Source organism: Gymnoscopelus braueri (genome assembly GCF_963280865.1).
Source record: "Gymnoscopelus braueri genome assembly, chromosome: 9".
NCBI lineage: Eukaryota > Metazoa > Chordata > Actinopteri > Myctophiformes > Myctophidae > Gymnoscopelus > Gymnoscopelus braueri.
In genome coordinates, this window is record NC_137610.1 from 4,441,995 (window position 1) to 4,467,469 (window position 25,475).

Below are 25,475 nucleotides of genomic sequence, written 5' to 3' on the forward strand. Positions count from 1 at the left end.
TCTCTCTCTCTCTCTCTCTCTCTCTCTCTCTCTCTCTCTCTCTCTCTCTCTCTCTCTATCTCTCTCTCTTCTCTCTCTCTCTCTCTCTCTCTCTCTCTCTCTCTCTTCTCTCTCTCTCTTCTCTCTCTCTCTCTCTCTCTCTCTCTCCCTCTCCCCCTCTCTCTCTCTCTCTCTCTCTCTGTGTCTGCCCCTCTCTCTCTCTCTCTCTCTCTCTCTCTCTCTCTCTTCTCTCTCTCTCTCTCTCTTCTCTACATCTCTCTCTCTCTCTCTCTCCCCTATGATTCTCAACCTTGTTTTTGGGGGTGAAACCGCCCCTATATGTGAGGTTTGGATATTTGCACCCCCCAATCCTGCGCTGTGATTGGCCACCAGTGTACCCCCCTAATCCTGCATCGTGATTGGCCAATCACAGTCTAATCAGGACTGTGATTGGCTAGTGAAACATGACACATGTGCATAGCCCTATAAATAGGGACTATGCACTTAGACTATTCACTGTTTTTTTTAAGTGAACTCCATTCAGTATTGTGATTAGCTAGCAAGACACCGCCCACATTCACACTGGGTTTGATTTTTTTTTACTTCAAGGACCTCCAGTTTGCTATGCGTTAGTCAGTGTTCGCCCACCTTTTGAAGAATATAACATTATATATTGACCCAAAAAAAAGTAATGTAGTCAAAGAGTGAAATACTGAGCAGATTCATTTTAAACTGTGGCATAAAGTAAATGATTGATCGTTTTATCATTAAACATAACAGTAAAATCCTTTTCTTTTTTTCATTTTCCACTTTCTCTCACTGTAGTACCGTTGTCTACCCATAGGGGTGCACCTACCCATTGAGAAACACTGCATTAGGCCGCAAACCCTTTTCATACCATTGTTATCTCTGGGACTCCAAACTACACTGTAAAATCCTCAGCGTTAATTTAACTCTGAGAGTGTACAAAATGGAACCGAATGTACCCGGGAGGGTCCATTCGGTTCCATTTTGTACACTCTCAGAGCTACAGGCAACGTAAACTCCTGAAGGACCCCTGGGGTTCCACTGACCCCCATGTTGAGAACACAGAATCCCACACACCATGACATGATGTTATTTTTTCGAGTCTACAATCTCTATGGCCTGAAAAATTAAACAATCTTTTCAACCAACAAACCAATTCCATTTGACACTCACAAACACGAAAATGTCAAATGAAATTGGTCAATGTAAGCTCTGGCAATCCAACCAGAAAAACCCCAACCCACACACACACACACACACACACACACACACACACAGAGAAAGGGCCACAGCACTCTCACCACGGAGCTCATAGTGTTATACACCGCTTGCTGTGAGTGACCTCCAGGGTAAAGTCAAAGAGTGTGTGTGTGTGTGTGTGTGTGTGTGTGTGTGTGTGTGTGTGTGTGTGTGTGTGTGTGTGTGTGTGTGTGTGTGTGTGTGCCGCGCTACGAGACTCCAATCCAATCATGACCTTAAAGATTCCAATCTGTAGTGAATGGTTGAGGTCCTCCGCTCCATTCGACCACCCCGCTAGACGACAACAACGACGCCATCGATCCTTTGCTGATTTTTTCTCTCTCTCTGGCTTTTGTATTTCTCTCTTATACCTCACAACGTGCTTCCTCTCTCTTTCTCTCTTTCTCTCTCTCTCTCTCTCTCTCTCTGTCTGCACCCTGTCGCCGACCCCCCCTCGGGGCTAGCGGGAGGCGGCAGAGGGTGTGGGTGTCCACACACATAAGCAGAATAACATTAAGCACATGATTTATAGCGGTCCCCGCTCCGCGCTTTGCTGTAAAAGCCGAGCCACCAGAGCTCAGCGGGTGACGAGTGTGTCACCGAGCGGAGCCACAGCAGTGCTTAGTAGCTCCTCACACACTGACCTACAAGTCACACACAGTGTTATATTACCACATGTAGCGGAGCCAGAGGCACAAGCCTTTAAGCCCTAATTGCTCGGAGTTATACGTTTTGCCGTTAAAGACCGCTATAGCCGCTGCATGCGTTTCTACAAATCCAAGCACAGATGTGTCCAAAATAACACATGAGGCAAAAAACATGTACTGTAATACCAACGGAGGTGTATGATAGGATGTTCATCCATACTTCGTAAATGGCAGTGGTGAATGTTTTACTTAAGTAAAAGTATCAATACTGCAATGTAGAAGTACTCCGTTACAAGCTTGTAGATCTGCTATCTTCAAATAGCCTAGGTATAGAATAGGGATAAAGTGGCTAATGTATGATTTTTAATGTATAATTTATATCTGCAAAGTAACTAGTAACTAAAGTTTTCAAATAATTGTAGTGGAGTAAAAGTACAATATTTGTCTCTGAGATGTAGTGGAGTAGAAGTAAAAGTATAGACAATTGGAAATACTCCAGTAAAGTAAAAGTACCACAAAATTGTACTTAAGTACAGTACTTGAGTACATGTACTTAGTTACTTTACACCAATGGTGCATTTTTTTATAGCGCCCTTTTCCCAAAGCGCTTTACAATGTGCATTGCATTCATTTCACCCATTCACTTACCGACGGCATGTGAGGGGAAACCATGCAAGGCACTAACGGGAGCAGTTGGGGGTTCGGTTCAGTTTCTTTCTTTCTTTCTTTCTTTCTTTCTTTCTTTCTTTCTTTCTTCCTTTCTTCCTTTCTTCCTTCCTTCCTTCCTTCCTTCCTTCCCTTCCAGAGGTCAAAGTGGTTAAAATAAGCTTCGCCAGCATAGACGAGCATCAGTTCCAGATTGGACCTCGGGCAGTATTTTGAATCAGCTGATATTCACTGTTGCAGTCGTGACTTAGAGAGACAATTTTGGCTAAACTCATTAATTTGTGTGATGTGAAAACCACGTAGATGGGGCCTATATACGCAATCTATTTCGGGGTTGTGAATAGTTTGACCTCTAAAGTAAGTAAGTAGGTAAGTGAGTAAGTAAGTAAGTGGGCGGCAGTGGCTCAGGGGCCACTTGGGTACCGGAGGGTTCCCAGTTCGATCCCGGGCTCCCAAGAGTCGGTGTCAAAGTGTCCTTGAGCGAGACACCGAATTCCTAATTGCTCCCGATGTCAATGGTGAATGTGTGTGTGTGTGAATGGTGAATGTGTGTGTGAAGGGGAGATTGTGTGTGTGAAGGGGTGAATGTGTGTGTGAAGGGGTGAATGTGTGGGTGAATGTAATGCACAATCATTGTAAAGCGCCTTGGATAAAGGTGCTATATAAATGCACCATTTACCATTTAAAAGCCACGATGGCTACAGTAGCGTTACAGAACTCCAGAACATTGTAACTACAGTTCTTGTCAGGGCTATTATTAGATCTTAATTTAACCCTATACAGGATCCCCCAGGCCCAGGGGTCTGTACTTGCTCCGCTCCTTTTCACCAAATCTCTTTGCCGAAAATATCAGTTCTACAAGCTCCCAACGCGACGCATTGAGTGCTTGTATGTAGCTTTTTATGTTAATGTTCGCCTTATTTTTTTGTTGAATGCTTTCTTACTATGACATGACCAGAATAGGGACACTAAGGTTCATGTGGTTTGATTTGACTTAACTGCTGTACATGCACATTGATGAATCATGAGTGAATGTAGATTGAATAGATAGATTGATATCTAGATATCGTCTCTGTCGGGTGGAAAGTCCAAAACTGTTACTTTTCAGCATTCAAAATCAAAAGCATCAAAAGTAGCAGATCTACAAGCTCAATGTGCAAACATAGATATACCACTTAAAAAACACGCAAATATACAAAAAGAAGAAAGCAAGAAAATACATTTTTATCATATGCATTACACTGTCCCATGGCACAACAAATGTGTGAAGTCCCTGTATATCGTGTGTGGCAGTCTGTGTTTAAGTTAGATATGCAGCTATATATCCCAGTGGCTGGGTGTCACCGCCCAGACAATTTCCTGTACAATTATTATACCCACACCAGCGGAAAAAAATGTGATTCTGATCAGATGTTATCAAAAACTGTCATTTGAATCCCACCACGGCCTAGAATAGAAAAATCTCCTCGTCAGCATATTTATCAGAAACAGATTTTCCATTTCTCTGCCTGTGGCCTATTCTGCCTGTCTCCCTGGAGCTTTAATAATAAGGACACACAGGTATTCCACACAGAACGGCTCATTAAATCCACTGCAAGGATCAAGACGCAAATATGAAAGTGTAGCGATCAGCAGTATCGCCAAATTAGACAACTAATTACAGCGGCAACCCTCCCATATGTCACTGTCAGCCACCAGATGATTAGAAGTTTCAGATTATTATTTTTAACCCGGTTTCTCCGAGAATGTAATTGTTTTGTTTTATTCAACTCAGTGAACTCTCTCTCTGGTTCTCCTAATTTACCCAGTAGCTCTATCACTGTCGTAACACCTGTGAGTCATTTTAGTTGTTGTTTCACAGTTTATATTACTTTTTTATATGATATCGTGCAGGTGCCTATGCAGTAAAATACACAGCCGGGTCAGGAAAGTTAATTGATTAACAGATTCAGATGCCGATAGACCTTTAGGAAATTGCTTTTCTTGCTGTTAAAAAAATACATTGGAAATATCAGCAATTATAATAAGATTTCCAAGTGACACATGGCTATTCTTCACATACAATGATTTGATTGCAGTGCATTGTATAATGTCTTCTCACAATAAATGCACAAAATCTCTGTACGTCTGTCTACATAGTTCACGTATCTCGAGAACTGTCCCGACTGCCCGACCACAAACTCGGTGCGCCTATCACCGACTACCCGAGGGAGTGTCGTGCCCGGCTTCGAGTTGGTCGGAAAAGCGGTTGTCCGAAACCGCCAATCCGACCGATATACCCTTAATATGGTCATGCGCACATATAGGACCGAACGACTTCAAACTCGGTCTGCGGCGCCCATCGTGAAGTCGTTCGAATAGGCGGTTATGCAGAACTTCTGATCCAACTGAAATGCCCATAGGGATATACGGAGATCCGGTTGTCCAGAACTTCCGATCTGACCGATATGCCCATACAGCACATGCGCATGTGGGCATACTGACGATGACATATATGGGCATAAAACGGAAAAGGACAGACAGATACAGATTTAGAGTTAAAAATCACACCCAGTGTGAAGTGAGCGGTGCTACTGTATTTATGAGTTATTATTAATTTCATCATGCATCTCGGTAGCCAATCACAGCACGTCCTGCAGAGCTTAGCCTATGGTCGTGTTTTCCACAGCATGGCGTCACAGCGAAAGACAAATTTTCACGACGGAAAGAAAAACTTTCGCCACGGATGGGTCCTAAACCCTCTTATAGGAGCGGTTACACCGCTCAAAAATAATAGAGAGGGCACCGGATATCGCCTCCCATCCACTTGCATTGAGTTGCTCACCCAGCGCATGAGGCTAATTCACCCTTTCTTCCGGGTTGTGAAATGTGATCTCCATATATGGGCATAAAAGGGGCACAGGAAGACAGACAGACACAGATATCTCCATATGGGCATAAAACAGACAGACAGACAGACAGACAGACAGACAGACAGACAGACAGACAGGCGGGTGAATGGGCGGACGGACGGACGGACGGACGGACGGACGGACGGACGGACGGACGGACGGACGGACGGGTATTGTATAACCGGGTGGGGCATGCATTCCCACATAGCATCGTCCCCGACTTCCATCGTTCCCAAGTAATATTATTAATAGAAGAAGAAGTATTAACTGATATTAATAGATTCCACTGAGTTTCAATATGAGTTATGTTTTGTTATGAGGCCTGGGATGTCGAATGAGCAGCAATCTTACATCAGCCTAAATTACACAGTAAAACCCTTGAACATGTATAAGGCCTTGGAGACCATGCACCATCCCACCCAGATAGATCTATATGGAAGAAGAGCGTCATATCTGTGGAAGTCACAATGATTTATATGTGAATAATGCACTTCATACATATTCCCCTCATGGTGACCCCTATAGATCTTAATAATATACCCTGCATCAGACCTGGGCTGCTCTCCCTCGATCATAGCATATTATTGTGATGAATGCATTTCGGACACTGGCTGGCTTGGCTCTAGCGCCACCATGAGGCCACATTTTCTCCCAAACAAGATTTCTGCTGGATTTCTATGCATGTTATTGTAGGTAAAAACTAAGAAAAGAAAAAAAAAGGAGTCGTCGTGGTGGTGAGCTTGTGGGTAGATCTGCTTGTATACTGTTGTAAGTATAACATAGGGCTTAACCCATTTAGACCTGAGACCGATTCTACACAATGTATTCTAAATCCTAACAGTTTTCTGAAAAAATATTGTTGCTATATCAGTGGTTCTCACATTTTTTCATACAAAGACCCCCAAAATGTGCCTATATGTATTTGGCCGCCGACCCCCATCTCAACATATTTTGTTCCAGAAGCAAAGATTTGAGTGAAAAACGTTCCCTTGAAAAATATGTATAGCCTATATTCAAATATTTGGAAAAAAAAATCTAAAATAGCAGATCTACGAGCTCATAGCACCCGGTGCCGTGCTATGAGCTTGTAGATCTGCTATTTTTGATTAGTCCAAGTACAATTATGGATAAAGTGGTTACACAGATGCGGTCCCGGTTTGAACGGGTTAAATGGTTAATTTCTTCCAGAGAATTGTACCCTGCTGATTTAGGCGACACTCTCTTCTGTCTTCATTAGGTCAGAATGTGCACTTTGCACACATATCCCACATTTTAATGGGACAGATTGCTACGAAAGGAGCTGAGTGCATTTTGTGCTCCCCGGAGAGGCTGACCCTGTGGTTTTCCAGTGACCCCCGTGGCCTTTCCTTCTTATGTCACCCTCAGGCCACAATGTCACGTTTGTACTCCAGATATAATAATAGGCACATAGCGGGGATGGACCGTACTGGGTTTTGGTGCCAAAATGACCTTTCCAATAGCAGCTAAAATGTCCTGTTGGGTGTAAGTGGTAGCTAAGGGGCTGTCATCCTTCTCTGGGTCCTTCTATCACCTCTTAACCAGGGGAAAATGCAATTGGTTGGATTTTTTTACTTAAGTAAAAGTATCAATACTGCAATGTAGAAATAATAAGTAAAAGTCCGGAATAAAAAATGTACTTGAGTAAAAGTACAACAGTATTGGTATCAAATTGTACTTAAAGTACCAAAAGTAGAAAGTACTCATTATGCCGATTTCTTTGATAACGCAGTTCAGAGCCCCAACGATTCTCCTCCCTTCCAACCACCACCGGCGGGTGAAATCAAATTAGCGCGATGAAAGTTTTATTCCAAGTTTATTACAGGGATGATCCTCCAGCACTCAGACCAAATGTTAGGAAGGAATTCTCTAGCTTGATCGACGCTGCCGGCTGGCACTGACGGACACATTAGTATTTATAGGTCATTCATCTGTTGTCTGTCCTGGCGGTGGATGTACTGTGGAGGCATCGGCCAGCCTCTGAGTGGCATTTGTATTGCTGGCAGGGCCTTTTGTATGTCTGTCTGTCTGTCTGTCCGTCTGTCTGTCTGCAGTGGTGGAAAAAGTAGCTACTCAAATGTTTTACTTAAGTCAAAGTATCAATACTGCAATGTAGAAATACTCTGTTACAAGTAAAAATCCGGACATTTTTCTTGAGTAAAAGTATAAAAGTAATGGTATCAAAATGTATTTAAAGTACCTGAAGTAAATGTACTCATGATGCAGAATGTCCCATTTCACAAAATTTAAAATGTAATTTTTTTGTTGTTGAAAATAGCAGATCTACAAGCCCTACGAGCTTGTAGATTGGCTATTTTCAAATGGCCGAAATGTATAGGACTGAAATGGTTAATGTATTTTTTGTAATAATAAATAATCAAAATCTACTACGTAACTAGTAACTACAGTTATTATAGCGTGCCTTTCAGCAGTATGCTTACTATTGGATATCATCGCCCCCTGGCGATGCGCAGAGCACAACACATGAGCTTCCGGTTACAATTCCTATTGGATAGGGTCATGTTACGCGACACCGGTAACCCGGAAGGGTATAAATACCATCGCGTCACTTGGGCACTCCCTCTTCCTTCACTCTGCCAACGCGATCGCGCACGGAGCCTGAACAAGCACATCGAAAACAACGGAGAAACTATCGAATCCAACACCACCCAAAGCAAGGGCATTAACAGTGCTACTCTACGGGCGCTTCGTGTAAACGTTTCAGTTTAACGCTCTCGGTTACCACCTCAACTTTAATTATTTTCATTTCCTATCCTCTCTGTTTTCTACGCCACGAGGCGTTAGCCTAGCCGTGTTAGTGGCTAGGCCGTTGAGCTAGACGGCTAGGCTAGGGGGCTAACTAGCCTTTTGTTCTCAACACCTCGTGTCGACAGAGAAGGAGGAAAGATGGAGGCGCCTCGTCCTTGCGACCTACGAGGGTGCACCCTCCTCGTCGCGGCGGACGACGAACACCGCCTGTGCATCTCCTGTCTGACGCCCAACCATGCTTGGCTCGCTCGCCACCGAGGCGGAGACGCAGACAAGTGCGGGCCCTGCGACAAGTTCACTGTGTTCCAGCTGGAACATCGGCTCGCCAGAGCTACGCTGCTAGCGGCCTCGCCAGAAAGCAGCGGCACTCACCCCGGCGCTCTCCTCACCATGGACCCAGGAGTGCCGGTGGCGAGTACCAGCCAAGGAGCCATGGGCCCCCCGCTCTCCGCGGCCCCACGTTCCAGCGGAGCCATCAGGAAGGTCCGGCGCGAGGAAGCCTCAAGGGCGGTCACCTCGTCACCGGACCCCGCGGATGCTGTCGCGGCCATCGGGCCTTTCCACGACAGCAGCTTTCCTCTCTCCCTCCCAGCCTCCCTCCCCGCCTGGGGCGACACGCCGACGCCTGGCGACAGCGAGTCAGACGGCGAGTTCGACGAGGGAGGCAGTGTCCTGCACAACGGGGGAGATGAGGAAGAGGAGTTGGAGCTCACCTCCTACCAGCAGTCCCAGGAGGTAACGATGACCAGTCCGGGTGCTCCTCCACCCCTCCCTTCGCCCAAGCCTCAACGCAAGGATAGCGGGGCTAGCCGAAAGGGGAAGGGTAAGTGACAGTCCTTGCCCGGTTACACCGGGCCCACAAGCTGATTACCCCCTCACAGCCACTTGGCCGGTATTATGGGGGTCAGCTTCCCACTTGGGAAAACAGAACTGGCGCCCATCTTGCCCCCATGGACAGAGTCGAGGACGGCTCCACGGGGGCACAGAGACAAACAGAGACGCTAAAGACTATGAATACGGTTCAGAGCACTTTTTGTCCTGTTGTCCCGAATATGTGTGTACAAAATGTGCCGCTTGTGTGTGGAATAAATCTATTGCCAAAATCACAAATGCTAATTTTTTCCCATGTCAAATTACGAGGCGGATCTTAACCCGAATCGAATGGGAAGCCCTGTCCTCAAATGTATTCCATGAGCCCTCAGTGTTCGCTATGTCCCCTAAAGAGAAAGGACGACATTTCGGACGCTGTAGGGACAGCTCCTGTGCATGTTATGAACAAGATGACTCAAATGCAGGTAGAGAAACCAATTGCTATGAATCAAATGTCTCAAATGCATTGTGTAGAACAGGGGTTTTCTGTAAACGAAAATATTCTAACTGCGACACAGCAGTTCCTTCTACCGTCCGGCAGATGGCTGCAAAGCGCATCTGTGGGACGGTGGAAGGGCAAGATGGCCGCCATTCCTCACCCTCCCCAACATGGCGGAGGAGAGGCGGAAGTTTACGTCACAGAAAACCCCGGTGTTACACCGGCGAAACTTCCCCGGGGGAACGAAAATTTCGTTCCGAGTAACGTCACCACACAAAATGGCCGCCTCCCTCGACCTACCCAAGATGGCGGACGAGGTAAGGCGGATGTCGTCACGTCTGAGAACCCCGGTGTTACACCATCGACACTCCCCAGGTGCGGAGGGAGTTTCGTTACGGGTAACTACAACACCGCGAAAGGGTTCCGACGTGACGTCAGTCAGAGCGACGGCATCCCCAGTTCCCATGGGAACGGGCTCGCGCTCCATGACGATGCCACCATTAGCCCAGCTAGCGCTAACGAGCAATGCTACAGGGCGGATGTCGACGTTGGGCAAGACTCCCGTGATGCGTCACGGGCCTTCCCCACTTCCAGTGAACGGACAGACGCTACCGCTGCTGCCCCTTGTGGACGCCTCCTCGACGATCGTTGCGATCAGTCCGAAGGCGTCTCGGGTTCCCATGGAAACGGACACGAGCTCCACGGAGCAGGTGACGTCAGCAGCCCCCACCAACCCCTCGAATCCTCTAGCTCGATGCTTTTCTCAATGGAAAGCTTGCAAACCGAATCCTTGGGTGCTTCGCACCGTGAAACAAGGCTACAGGTAGCAATTCTCAGCGAAGCCTCAGTTAACAACGAAAGTGGTGTTCTCTCGTCCGTCAGGCCAAGCGGCCATAACGCTGAGAGAGGAGGTTTCGTCTCTTTTGAGCAAGGGTGCGATCAGAGAATTATCCCCGCATCAGAACCTACTGGGTTATTCTCAGCTGTGACCTTGGCCTTCTTGGGGACAGGGATGATGGTTGAGGCCTTGAAGCATGCTGGGACATGACACAGCTCCAGTGAGGCGTTGAAGATGTTGGTGAACACCGGGGCGAGCTGGTCAGCGCAGTGCTTCAGGACGGAGGGGGAGACAAAATCCGGGCCGGGCGCCTTCCGGGGGTTCTGGCTCCCGAACAACAGTTTCACCTCTCTCTCCGTGACAGAGAGAGGGGGTGGGGGGGGTCGAGGAGGGGGGCCCACTAGGGTACGGGGGTAGTGGTTGTGGCTGGGGGGGTGGAGGGAGAGGGCGGGAGGGAACCTCTCTCTCAAATCTGCAGTAGAACTCATTGAGCTCGTTCGCCAGGGGGAGATTGTCGGACGCTTGTGGCGACTTTGGTTTGTAGTTTGTGATGGTCTTGAGGCCTTTCCAGACCGAGGAGGAGTTCCCATCTGAGAGCTGCTGCTGCAGCTTCTCTGAAAAGCGATGTTTCGCCTCCCTCACTGCTTTGGCAAACCCGTACTTGGCTTGCCTGAACAAAGCTGTGTCACCGCTACGCCCGGCCACCTCCTTCTCTGACCTCAGCCTCCTGAGATGGGCTGAAAACCAGGGCTTGTCGTTGTTGTAGATCTTCCTGGAGCGGAGAGGAACGCACACTTCCTCACCGAGGCTGATGAATGATGTCACAGTGTCAGTGTATTCATCCAGACTGTTTCCAGCCTCAGGCCCCGCCCACTCAACAAGGTCCTGGTCACAGCCCGCATTCTCCAGCCAGGCACAGAGTCTCTCCTTTGCCTCACTGGACCACACTCTGAAACTCTGCACTACAGGTTTTGATATTTTTAATCTCTGCCTGTATCGAGGGATCAGATGGATGAGATGGTGATCTCCTTTGCCCAGCGCAGCCCGGGGGACAGAATGGTATGCCTGCCGAATAGTGCAATAACAGTGATCAAGAGTGTTCATTTCCCTAGTAGCGCATGTAACTTGCTATCCGTATTTGGGGAGAGCCCGGCTAAGATGAGCCTGGTTAAAGTCCCCAAGCACCACAGCCAAACTGTCCGGGTATTTGCGCTCCGCCCCCGACAGCTGTTCGGTCAGTGTGTCCACTGCTGTGGTGACGTCAGCATCCGGAGGAATGTAAACACACACGAGGATGAACGCATTAAACTCACGGGGGGAATAGAATGGGCGACAGATTATGAAGAGAGACTCAATGTCAATAGAACAGTATTGTTGCAACACTGTCACGTCGGAACACCAGCGATTGTTTACAAAGAACATTAATCCACCTCCACACGACTTCCCTACCGCCTCGAAGTCTATGTCGGCACGAAACGCGGAGAAACCCTCTAGCTGTACAGCCCCGTCTGGGGCTGTCGGCTTCAGATGCGTCTCCACAAACGCGAAAACAGCCGTGGATTGGAAGTCATTGTCCTTCGAAACTAGCAGCCGGAGTTCATCCATTTTATTTGGTAGGGAATTCACGTTACCAAGGAATATACCTGGGAGTGGTGGACGCGATCCTCTCCACCGTAGGCGAACCAAACAACCTCCTCTCTTCCCCCGTTGTCTTCTGGTCCAACATACCGCAGCGGCAAAGAACGCTGTCCCCCTCACCAGAATATCCAATATATCCGTGGAACGGGTGAGTAATTTTGGTAAAATGTCCGGTGGGGTAGAAGACCCAATGTGCAGCAACTCTTCTTTAGTGTAAGAAGGTTCACAGGACACGTAAACAAAACGTAACAGACTGAACACAACACACGTCATTGCCATAGCAGCCCTGGATGGCGCCATCTTGTCAGAGGTCTGCGCATCGCCAGGGGGCGATGATATCCCATAGTAAGCATACTGCCTACGGCACTAATAAAACTGGGGTTACACACGTAACCCCTAGTTTTCAAATAATATGTAGTGGAGTAAAAGTACAATATATGCATCCGAGATGTAGTGGAGTAGAAGTAAAAGTAGTCTATTGGAAATTGGATATAGGCCTACTCAAGTAAAGTACATTAACTCAAACTTGTACTGAAGTACAGTACTTGAGTAAATGTATAGTTACTTTACACCACTGTCTGTCTGTCTGTCTGTCTGTCCTTTCCCCTCATCTCTCTCGCTCTCTCTCTTGCTCTCTCTCTTGCTCTCTCTCTCTCTCTCTCTCTCTCTCTCCTTTGAATGCCAATGAGACTGGGTGTGTGTGTGCGTGCGTGTGTGGAGCTGTGCCCCGTACACACTGCCCTTTGACTGAAGTGAAATCAATCAGTCCGTCAATGGTTCTCTAAAGGACCATTATCCAATCTTCACCCTGCTTGTCTAACTGTCTGCTAGTGAATGTGTGACCCGACTCCCTCTCTTATCCGCTCTGCCTGTGTGATCCAGACCAGACCAGGCCCCCGCAGTTCACGCTAGGCTGTGATTCACCAGGGACTCTCAACCTTTTGAAATTCAAGGTCCCCCAATATTTATTCATGCGTTTTTTTTTTGCTTTATATACTCTTTTTCTCCCCCAATTTAGTTGTTGCGTTAAGCCAATTAATTCCTCCCCACACACATTTCTGTGTGTTGTCACTGCTGTTGTATCCTACTGGCTCACCTGCCATCGGTGAGGAGCCCCCACCGGGAGGACTTAGAGCCTCCGTCCTACTCCTCCCGCCCACAACACTCCCTGCTGACAGGCTCCGCCCCCCCAGCCTGTAGGATTACGTGCTGTGACTAATATCAACCCTCCCCCCGAACACGGGCCAATTGTGTTTGTGTAGAGTAGACGCTCGACAAAGCCGGATGCACCACGATGGATTCGAAAATAGACATATGAACATAGACTCTGGGGTGTCTGCATCTGCGAGCGGCATTTTTGGGAAGGCAAACTGCCTATCAAAGTGGCTACTGGCCAATCACAGCGCGTCTTTTCCGGGACTTAGCAAAATATAGTTGTATAAAAAATATTAAAAGACGCGCTGTGATTGGTCAGTAGTCACTTTGTGGTAGCGTGCCTTCCCAAATATGGCGGTCACGGATACAGGTCGCTTCAATGAACTGCAGCGGCCAATGAGGTATATTTTCACAATATTTATCTGTGGAGTCAAACTAAATGCGATGCCTATTTCAAGGACTGTCAGGGTGGGGGGTCCCCAGTTCAAATTGATTATTTTGGGGGGTCCCCAGTTCAATATGATCATTTTAGGGGGTCGTTGTCACGTTCTGTCTCTCCACCTGTCTGTTTCTCTCTTTGTCTGTCTCTCTGCCTGCTTTCTGTCTTTCTACTCTGGCCACTCCCACATTACATTGCACCACGCGTACACACCTGTTTCCACTCCTCATCAGCCCTGCAGCTCTCTGAATAGAGCGTCGCAGTTCCCGCCCACTTCCTGTTTTTTTTGGTGCCGGAAGAAAAAACTCAATGTATTTTTCCATTGACATTTCCAAAAATATTTATATCTATTAATTTAAGCCTCGAATCAAGCCATCATGACATGACATGAATCATGACCATAAACGTTTGATTCTGTGATTTTTTTTTTGTTGAAAACGGCAAAACAAAGGGTATTTATTAACACATTCCATGCCAGAGTTTAATCTCATAATGTACTCACCAGTGCCAGCGTTTTATTGTTGTTTTTTAGTTTTTTTCATGTCGCCACAGACCTCGCTAAATAAGTTAAAAGTGCGCGTTCATTTGGTTCTAAACACACAGCGGATCCGTCAGAAACGGCCAGCGAAAACAGTTTCCAAATCCGTGCCGCCATCTTGAAGCTACAGCCGATACACGGTAAACAGTGATCAGCGAGGAGAAAAACAACAACCAGAGAAAATCGAGTTTTAAACAGGATCCCAGACAGGAAGCGGATACGATCGAAAAAACCGGAACCCGAATAATTCCGTTTCCGACCGGAAACCGGAAACGGAAATGGATCAAAAAAATTCGGAAAGTGCACCTGGGGCACTTAACATGGGAATCGGCGGTTCGCGTAGATCTACGCGACTGGCACGCTGCGGCTTTAAATAGGTTCGCGTAGATCTACGCGACTGGCATGCAATGTGTTAAATATAGTACATCATATAATTAAATATAAAAAAAACGTTTTATGGTCATGATTCATGTCATCTCGTGATGGCTTGATTCGAGGCTTAAATTAATAGATATAAATATTTTTGGAAATGTCAATGGAAAAATGCATTGAGTTTTTTCTTCCGGCACCAAAAAAAACAGGAAGTGGGCGGGAACTGCGACGCTCTATACTGCTCACCTGTGGCCACATATAATGGACTCACTCTGCCAATTAACCATTTGATCCTAGGCATGTGTTAAGTTGTGTTCTGGGTCTAGTGTTCTGTATTGCTGTCCTGCCCTTCATTGTGTTAAATAAATGTTATTGGACTTTACCTGCCTGCCTACTCGTCTGTTTCTTTGTCCACACCTGACTCACAACGTGACAGTGGTGGCCTGAACATTTTGGGAACCCTTGTTCTACAGAGTTCTCGTGGTCCCTGGACCAGACACTGAGAACCCCGTTGGACCAGTGCCAGCTGACAAGCCACAGAATTAGAGGTGACCGGGAAAGGTTAGGCGCTGTTCATAGCCGTGAATGTTTTACATCGACTGAATGATCTATTGTAATTTGGTTTGAAATGTGTCGAGCGAAGCTCTTGCAGTTATACTTTATATCACTCTTCTTCTAATTTAATACACAATTAAAGTGCACTTTGGGAAATGGAGACTGTAAACTTGCAGACTGCAGTTGGAGACGGCCTCAGCTTTCTGTGAGCAACTTTGATACGTACATATTAACTAGAAATGTAATCAGTGTGCTCAGCTTTTCAGTGTTGCTGCGAAAACCCAAATGATTTTCTGTTTATCTCTGTTGCTCATAAACAAGGAAATGTGAGAGTCATAAACACCATTTTAATGGTTGTATAATTAAAAAAAAAGCACCAAAAAGATCAAAACCAAATCAGATGCTGGAATCCAGAAATACGAAACGGAACAATCTGCACACCAAATAGCTTCCGTTAAATGTAATTTTCTTCTGCAAGAGTGAAGAGCAACAAAGGCTCTTCCTCAGACTTCTGTTCTTTTTGTATTCCTCCCCACTGTGTTCACTGCCATTGTATCCTACTGACTCACCTGCCAATGAGGAGCCCCCACCGGGAGGACGTATAGAGCCTTCGTCCTACTCCTCCCGGCCAACACTCCCTGCTGACAATGTGCCAATGCCCCCCCAGCCCTCCGTAGGATTACATACAGTGACGATTATCATCCTCCCCGCCAGGCCGCCTGCGACTTCCCTCCCTGAACACGGGCCAATAGTGTTTGTGTAGTAGACGCTCGACAAAGCCGGATGCACCACCATGACTTTTTTTTTATCAACAAAATCTTTGTGTTACTTGCCAATTATCACGTTCACTGCCAGGTATTATTTTATGAATTCATCCGCTGGTGCCAGTGTTTTTTACCTTATATTGACGATCTCTGGAGAGCCGCGGGAGCCGTTATGTGTACACGGATGTAAACAAAGAGTGTCTGGGGGTTGGTGGAGGGTCTCCTCTCTCCATCGAAACAAAAAGTTTGTAACCGCAATGGGCCATTTTGTTGCTATCGCCCGTTGAATATGGCTTGTTTTCACCAAAAAAATAAGAAATCCGACTAGAAGTGTTTTTCTACAACTCCCAACATAGGAGTGGACGGACGTGACGTTGTTTGGGATGACGTCACATCCGTCCATTCCTTCCATCAGAGTCAAGGGATCATTCTTAAGTTGTGTTGGAGCGCCCTCTTGTGGATTCTTTTTTTTTTTAATTTACAAAGATTTACGACGTTAATGGTGGTCAACGGCTTGATTTGAAATGACGTAGATCTACGTCAATGGCGGTGAATGTGCCGTTAGGGGGCCCTCTTGCAATATCCTCACGGCCCACCAGTGGGCCCCGACCCACAGGTTGGGAATCGCTGGCATAGAGACATGTTATCTTAAATGTGTCATTATTACCTATCTACAGTTCTAACAAAAGTCCCGTCTCCTCTCCACAGATTCCCCAGGTCAGCTACGCGTCGACGGCGCCGGAGTTGAGCGACAACACGCGCTACGACTTCTTTTCCCGCGTGGTGCCACCGGACTCGTACCAGGCTCAGGCCATGCTGGATATCGTCACCGCCATGGGATGGAATTACGTGTCAACGTTGGCCTCCGAGGGGAATTACGGCGAAAGTGGCGTTGAGGCCTTCGTCCAAATCTCCAGAGAATCGGGTAGGTGTTTGTTTTTTAGCTTTTGCTTTCTCGACTTTCTCGTTAACTTTCTGATGGAGCCACGGCGTTTGGATGTTTGAGGAGTCTGGATGCTCCATCTCGTAAAATGTATTTTAAATCCTTTTGTGTTTTTTTTGGAGCAAGACCATCCTGGCCTTTATAATAATAATAAGACCAGGGTTTTGTTATTGTGGGTAGTGCACGCAATTCACTCCTGCATTGTAAGATATTCTCTGCTGTGAGAGAACAAGCAAAGCGGAATGAAAATGTTTGTTTAAAATCTACATACAGAATAGATTGTAGAATGTGTTCCTTTGTGCTGCTGAGAGGACACGGTTGTATTTGGGGCACACTTTATTTTCACTGTCTGTGTGCCTTTTGTGTGTGTGTGTGTGTGTTGATTGTCCCCCAAAGCCTTGTTCACGCCAAAGATTTGTGACATAACCATTTTAAGCCTGATTTATACTTTGTCGTGCGGCATGTACCGCGTGCTGAATAGTTCTACTAGTTCACAACGTGGTGTGAGCTTGTAGATCTGTGTGACGCCATCATACAACGTCTGAATTACCTTAAAGGACCACTTCACCCATTTTGGTTCGGTTCATAATATGAAGTTTGGTGAGGATCTCTGTCTACTCACTCTGTGTCTCAGAGGAGGGCTGTGGACAGTTCAGAAACCTGTCTACCAGTGACATCATAGTTTCAAGTTTGGTTTCAAGCTATGTTTCTTTTTCTTTTTCATTTTGTATTAATGCAAGAACCATAACGTATATATATATATATATATATATATATATATCAGCATGCCCACTTTCCAGGAACCGAACGGCTATTAGCTCGGAATCCCTCATCGATACCATTATTTGGTAGACAGATTTCTGACTGTCCATAGACTACCAAGTAGACGCACAGTGATTGGACGGAAATTCCCATTTTATAAAGAGTGTTTAAAATGTTAAAAATGGGTGACGTGGCACGGTGGCGGAGTCGGTTGTGCTGTTGCCTCACAGCTAGAAGGTCCTGGGTTCGATTCACGGCGGGAACGCTGTGGGCGCTGGGGGCGCGTTCTCTCCTCCGCATCATCAGTGCCCATGCCCTAGGTGGGGTTGGTCAAAGGGCCTACTCTGTGTGGAGTTTGCATGTTCTCCCCGTGTCCCCTAGGGTAGGTACCCTCACAAAAACATGCAGTAATCCTGGTCTCTATACTGCCTCCCCCTGGTCAGCCGGGGCGCCTGATGGAGGGGAAAGGAACCGGTTGGAATAACGTGTTCCTTCCGCTCGCTACGTCCAACCGGGGAAACTCCCCCGCCTGTCAGGTTGATAAGAAGGCTTGTTGGCTCCTCATGCATTGAAGGAGGCATGAGCTCGGCTCTGAGTTCTCCCTAGGCTGGCAGAGGGAGTGTAGCGCCCAGGATTACTTAGACAATTGGCACTGGGTGAAAAAAATAGGGTTGCAAAATTGTGGGATAACATTTTTAAAATGGGTGACGTTTAAGGACACAGCCTTACTTTCAGAGCATTAGCAACAGCATTGGCAAACTCACAGAGGAGAGCTTGATGCAAGCTGAGCTTATAGACAGCCTCCATGACAGTGGCAACTGTCTGTCGCTTTGCCGTGTTCTTGTCCCACTGGAAGACAGCCAGCATTACAGAATGAAAGAGCGTCGCTAACAGAGCAGCCAAATGACTAATCTCTGAACCACACATCTGTGGGTTTGCTATTACCCTCTAGTGTGATCAATTAAGAAAACATTAGGTTTGAGGGGGGAGAGGGGGGAGGGGGAGGGGAGGGTGGCGAGGCTGTTATGTGCTAACATTTCAACATGGGCGCGTTAGAGAGAGCAGGAGCAATTTGTTGACGAATGAACAAGATAACAGCTGATGTAATTGATGCTCCAGGTACTTACTCATCGAGTAAATCTACGCTGCCCCCCCCCCTCACCCCCCTATATCCCTGTGTCATAATTAACCCCTTAAGACCGGGAACGCATCTACAAATGTCTTCTAAATCCTACGTTTTTTTGAAAAAAACATATGTTGCTATATCTGTGGTTCGTAGTGCTCTGATCTTTCAACCACTAGGGGTCTGGCAGTACCAGGTCTCCTGGTTCCCTTGTTTGAATAGCCAAAGTAGAAAATAATGGTTAAATAGCTAAAATCTAAAATGACACAGTGTTCCCCGACTGAAAGGGTTAACACCACGCTCTCAGCGTTTCGGAGCGCCTTTGATTAAATTATTATTGCATGCTCGCGGCCCTGCCTGGACATGCGCTCGCACATTAATTAACGGTGTAATTGCCGCATTGGAATTCATAAGCCGTATTATGTATGTCCGAGATTAACACAGCGTGTAGCGCGGCGTAGCCGCGGGCCTTTAATAAATGAGTCCCAAGTTTTTCCGGCGTGCTTGTAGAAAGGCAGGAGGATGCCAGCCTAATCCTCCCCAGGGTCCCAGTGCTGCCCGGGTTCTCAGCTCTCTAAGGCTCCTCTTGAATCAATGTGAGCCTGTGATTGGCATCCAACAACACACCCACCTCCTTCTTTCACACGCACCGCACTAACTGCACCACACTAACTGCTGACTGGACTGGATGTGAGAGCTGATAATGTGGAGCAATGAAGTTTTAGAGGGAGTAGTGATGAGAAAACATAGACCTTTGTCTCTCTCTGTCTCTCTGTCTGTCTGTCTCTCTCTCTCTCTCTCTCTCTCTCTCTCTCTCTCTCTCTCTCTCTCTGTCTCTCCCTGTCTCTCCCTGTCTGTCTGTCTCTCTCTCTCTCGCTCTCTCTCTCCTCTCTCTCTCTCCTCTCTGTCACTCTGTATCTCTCTCCTCCCTCTCTTTGCCCCCCCCCCTGACTTTGAGGTTGTCCTTTAATAACGGATGGTTTGAAAACATAAAAAGTGGTCCCAACTCTGGTGAGTAAAAAAAGAAAATCCTTCCCCATGGGTTGGCCTGTGGTTAAGTACAGTAATGAGCTGAGACAGGCTTTAATGCTGCTCTCATGCTACGCAGCAGGACTGCTCTGACCCATTTTGTCACTTTGAACTGGGGAGATTTTCTTTTTTTACCACTTTCAACATGGTGTTCCTGTTTTGAGTGTATAATTATATGCATTTATATAACATTTTTAAATTGATTTAAAAAATAATCACATTTAAAACATTCTGGAAGGTCACAACATCCCGCCACTTTTTGAGCATGTACATGTGCTATGTAATATTTGTCGTACAACAACATTCACTGCCAGGGGTATTGACTAAACAGGGTGTAGCTTCTGCCAGCATTTTTAAGCATTCTGCCTAATCTTTCAACAACCACAGAATATTTATCTCCAGTGTGATCGATCCCCTGATGGTTGCTAATCACGGAGGGTTTCACTGTGCTTCCGTGAAAAAAAAAACATTTTGACCTCCCGTTCGCTTGTTATACTCAGTTGAAAATAGCATGTTTCGCCAAAAATACATTGTAAAACACAGGAGCAGCAGATACAGAATATTTCCCAAATACTCAGGAAGTGAATGGAGCAGTAAAGAAAAAATAACGGATGAACGGGTGGACGGAGATCTCCGTCAATGGCAGTGAATGTGTTGAACAGGGCTTAAATGGTTAAAACCATTTGCAGATATAAATATATTACATTATAAAACATACATTAACCACTTCAGCCCTATTTTATACCTAGGCTATTTGAAAATAACCGATCTCCAAGCGCGACGCGTTGTCAACTTTTTTTCAAACATTTTAGTACTTTTACTTTTGGTTCTTTAAGTACATTTTGATACCAATACGTTTGTACTTTCACTCAAGTACATTTTGAATTCCTGACTTCTACATTGCAGTATTGATACTTTTACCTAAGTAAAACATTTGAGTACCTTTTCCACCACTGGTTAAAACACTAGTACCCTACAGAGAGAGTAAAATATTGCAACAGCCATGTCACAGAGCCAAGGTGTGTAAAACAAAGGACGGTTGGAAAAAAAGAAACCTTGTATTTGGATCCTCTCTCAGGTTGTGTTAGCTGTGTGTTATTGGCTGAGAGAGGGGGATTTCCTGGCATAGAGAACCTTCCCTATCGGCATCTGTCAAACACTGTCAGCCTCCGTGGAAAAGAAAAAAAACCTCGGCGAGCGCTTTGCTAATCCCAAAGAAATACAGGGTGCATTAGCGGCCGTCCAATTAGTGACTTAACTAACACCGTATTATACAAAGGCACCATCGATAACGCCCTCTAGCTCTTGCACAAACAATGGGGGTGTAATCACGGGGCCGATCTCATCTCACTCCCCACTAACCCCCATAAGAGTTAATTGATCCCCCACCACCACCACCACCTGATTGACACACACACACACACACAAACACACGCACACGCACGTTTGTATTACTATAATTGTGAGGACATCAGCATTTTAGGAAGCAAATTTTTGTCTAAAGCCTGAAGCCGAAAAATTGCTGATCTACAAGCTCACAACGTGTCGCGCTGCGACACGTTGTGAGCTTGTAGATCTGCTATTTTCCAGTGTTTGACATCGCCCCACAACTAAGTATAAATTAGGGGAAAATCTAACCCAAACCCCTTAAACCTAACCTCTAAAGGTCTAATCCTAAACCTAACCCCAACCTGAATCTTTTTCTAATTGACATTATCTCTAAAAAAAAAATCTAAATTTCTCTTGTGAAAAACAAGAAAATAGTCCTCACAACATCTATTTCTCATATACTACTACACTTGTGGGGACGTTTGGTCCTCACAAGTTAGTATAGTAACACACATACACACACACCCGCACAAACAGCAGCCGGCAAACAATTTCCAACCCCCTTCCAAACAACGCAACATTATACATCCATCTCAGGTTTTTACTGCGGCGGGATCACAAGCCCGTTACACTGTCCATAGTTTAATTGAACAAACAATCAATCACAGATAGCCGTCGTGGCCTAGTCCGATCGGCATCCATCACTGTAAAAGTCTGATTTACGCTGCATTGTGTACTACGTGCACGGGTCGAAAATAGCTAATCTACAAGCGGCGCCTCGTGAGCTTGTAGATTAGCTATTTTCGGGCCCGTGACGCAGTAGTGCGACGGAGCAGAGACGTTGCAGGGAATATTAAAGGAGCGGAATCTTCTAAAAGGGCACGACGACTAAGTATAATCATGCCTATACTGGAGGTGCGCCGTACAGCATGGATTAATACTCAGAGGTCAATTCCTTCAACGTAAACACGCTGGGGTCAAGGTCAGGAGAGTTCGGAAAAAAAACCCTCAATTCTCTTGAATGCTGCCTTCGGGTTACGGCCATGGAAACTGGAAGACATTTTGCATTTCTTTCACCATATAGTAAATGCATGCTTTCATGGTCTGGAGAGACGCGCACTTTTTACAGACGGGTGAGAGGGCGGGAGGGCTCAAGCCCCCTTTGTGCACACGGAGCATAAATTAAGCATGAAAACCGCTTCTATATGTAACAGCTATTACTACACTGTCTACATGTTTACCTCTCCTCGCAAAAAACATCAGCGTAATCTCTATGTAAATACATGGCGTCCGCAACGGTAACCATGAAAAATGAGTGTAATATAAGGCTTTTTAAAAAAGGGTGCAGATTAATAATGAGTTATATACCGCACGTGGAATGGCGGAAGGAAGGCAGTGGTGTAATGTAACAAAGTACATGTTCTTAAGTACAGGTTTGAGGTACTTTGACTTTACTGGAGTATTTCCAATTTTCTGTACTTTTACTTCTACTCCACTACATCTCGGAGGCAAATATTGTACTTTTACTCCACTACAATTATACATAAAATATAATATTGATACTTTTACTTAAGTAAAAAAATAATGTACTTTTTACACCACTGAAGGAGGGAAGGAGGCAGTCTCTGTCTTTGTGTCAGCGGAGCAGTTAGAACCCGGCCTCCACACGTCTGCACTGTATTATTATTGCCGCCATTAATGAACACGCTTTCATGGCGGTCGTCTCACTGGAGACAAAGTGATGATACCTGCTCATCATCGCCGGCGCTATGCAAATGGCGCTCCAGTAAAGCAATGCATATTAATCATGTTTGCCTTGTGAAGTCAACTCATAACGCGTTACACTGCACCATCGCTCTGCCAGGGTCAGCCTCCCCATTGTTGCCTCACAATGAAGGAGACGTCTGACTAAAGATTAAATGCCTCCACAATAAGCAAGTGTGGCAAGGGGACTTTTGAAAGGGCCATGCCAAAAATAGGTTGCTTTATTCGGATACATGCGTCACTGCCCACCCCTGCCGGTTCTCTGAATTTTTATTTCTAAATAGGCTCTGTCATGATTAATTGACCACATATAAAGTTAAGCAACTAAATTATATCCGAACGATATCTTAAAAGTAAATTCCATGCCACAAAAAAATAGTTTGAGAGCATTTTGAAGTTTTTAAACGGAGCGGACAAAATTTCGGTCGGCTGCACTCGGTTCCATTCGGGTTTACTCAGGTTCCACCTGATTGGCCAACCTCCGTCCTCCGCTGTCAATCACAGAACAATGAGCGAGGACGCTGATAGGCGCGTCTACTTGGTGGACGACGCAGAAACGCCCAGATAATCCCTCAGGCCAGACCCAATTCCTGGAATCAAATGCAAATGAGATTTCCGGAAGGGGGTGGGGGTGGGGGGGGGGTTTACCAGGCTACTGTTGCACGGCTAAAGTATAAATCACCCGTAGGCATCACAGGAAATCACTGCTGGTATGATGATGATGATGTGCTGAGAATATGGTAATGTTATTGCTGAGTGTGGGTATCTCTGCCTTTTTATGTCTGTAAGTAGTAATGAATAGATTTTCGGATGCACATATAAGTAGCTCTTCTTTGTGTGTAGGATGTTGAGCACGCCAACCTCTCCCACCCCCCTTCCATTATGGAGATTGAAGAGCGATTGAGCGATAGGAATGATTTATTCCTCTACAATATGGGAAAAATAAAAATATATATGTTTTTCCCCTGGGGGGCACCACCTCCTTTTTTGTGTAGAAAAACAGAAATTTGGTTTGGCTCCTCTGTATTTTTACTCCTACTAACAGTTTGGCTCCGGGACGGCACCAGATGACTGAAAGGGTACTCTACCCCCTTCCAGTCAAACGTTTGACGTTTGGTCACATTTGTCCCAAGAAGTCACGATAGGCCGTTTGGGGAGTGATTGACTCCCTGTAACTCAGTAGCATTGCGGCATTGTGTTAGCCTGGCTCCAGCCCCTGAATCGCTAGCCTCGCATTCAGGGTCTGGTGACGCTAAAAGGTGGGTTTTTCTCGTTTGAAAATCTAACCGGCGGCCCGGCCCAATCGGGCTTGGGATAATCCAGTATGAACCAATCGCCAAAGAGCCCCACTTTGGCCATGCCCCCCATATCAGAAAACTGCTGCACTGAGAAGGCTTTCAGAGTGAATAATGGAGTGAAATGGAATGAAAATTCAGGCTGAGTGTCAGGCTAGCATTGTGTCTGACTATGTAACGTCCACTCTGTTGTCATCTGTAACGTTACCAGTGGTCTGTGCAGCGCTGATGATGTCATCACCCATCATAACCATAGGCCAACCTCGCTACTCTTGTTCTTGTTCTGCCCAAGGCAGGATGACTGTAAAGGGTGCGTCTGTATACTGCGTCTGTATACTTTATTCATACTTTGTTTAAGGTTGTCTTTATTGTGATGTTATTCTTCTGTACCTATTATTGTACTTCTATGCCCTGCATCTGTAACTTTTACTTTTGCACTTTTGCAGTGCTGTCTCTGGCGCATCAATCTATTGACCATGCGGCGAGCCAACACATTGTTGTGATGTTATAAATCATTAATTTCATGGGGGCTTGGGGGGGAAAAGGCCAAAACAAACAGAACATGTCTCTGTCTTCTTAGCCTCGCGTAGCCAGACTATACTGCGTGGATATGAGTCTGGTGCTTCTATGAGGCCTTTTTTTTTTCCAAGGGGGCGGGATCAAAACAATTTCTCTGGACGCAATTGGTTAGACCTACAACCAACTACCAATCACAGTCTCCCATATTTGAATACTGGGCCCTGATTGGTCACCCCAGACTTCTGGAGCCGGAAATTGATTCACAACGGAGCGGTGCCAGACCCAAATTGCTGAGTGCAATTTTTTTTTGAACTGGCAGTTTGTCTGGTGCCAGGCTACTGTCTTCTAAGTTTAGAAGAGCATTTTTAACTCCAGTAAGATTGTGTTACACAGTGAAAAGCCTCATGAATGTTTTTGATCAATGGTGAATGTTTAACTATGCATAACTATATCTTGGTCACTTAGATTTGTAACTTCTGCTAGAATGTTAATTAGCATGCCTTTTATACAGATGCTAGGTTTGATGTTTACCTGGTATCCTAGTTTCTTTGAGGCGCTACACTGTTCTCTCTGCACTCTACTTATGTAACTGGTTCTTCAACAGGGGCCCCGGGACCCCTAGGGGGTCCTCAGAGCCAAATATTTGTGATATATATATATATATATATATATATATATATATATATATATATATATATATATATATATATATATATATATATATATATATATATATACATATATACACACACTTATATATTTTTCTGTTTTTACAATAGCATTCCTATTCTGAGGGGAACAGTCACCGAAAATAGCGGGAAAACAATCAATTATTGAGTGGTTAAATGTCTGACAATACACTGCTGT

General features: G+C 45.8%; 1 protein-coding gene across 1 annotated transcript in view; it reads left to right on the top strand.

The window, feature by feature from the left end:
- Positions 1-25,475, top strand: part of grm8b (glutamate receptor, metabotropic 8b) — a gene marked incomplete at both ends in the record, with an annotated part of 405,215 nt that overhangs the window by 125,670 nt on the left and 254,070 nt on the right. The window contains one exon of the mRNA XM_080438351.1: positions 16,553-16,769. Coding sequence (XP_080294477.1) covers positions 16,553-16,769 — 217 coding nt within the window. The remainder of the gene's footprint in view (positions 1-16,552; positions 16,770-25,475) is intronic.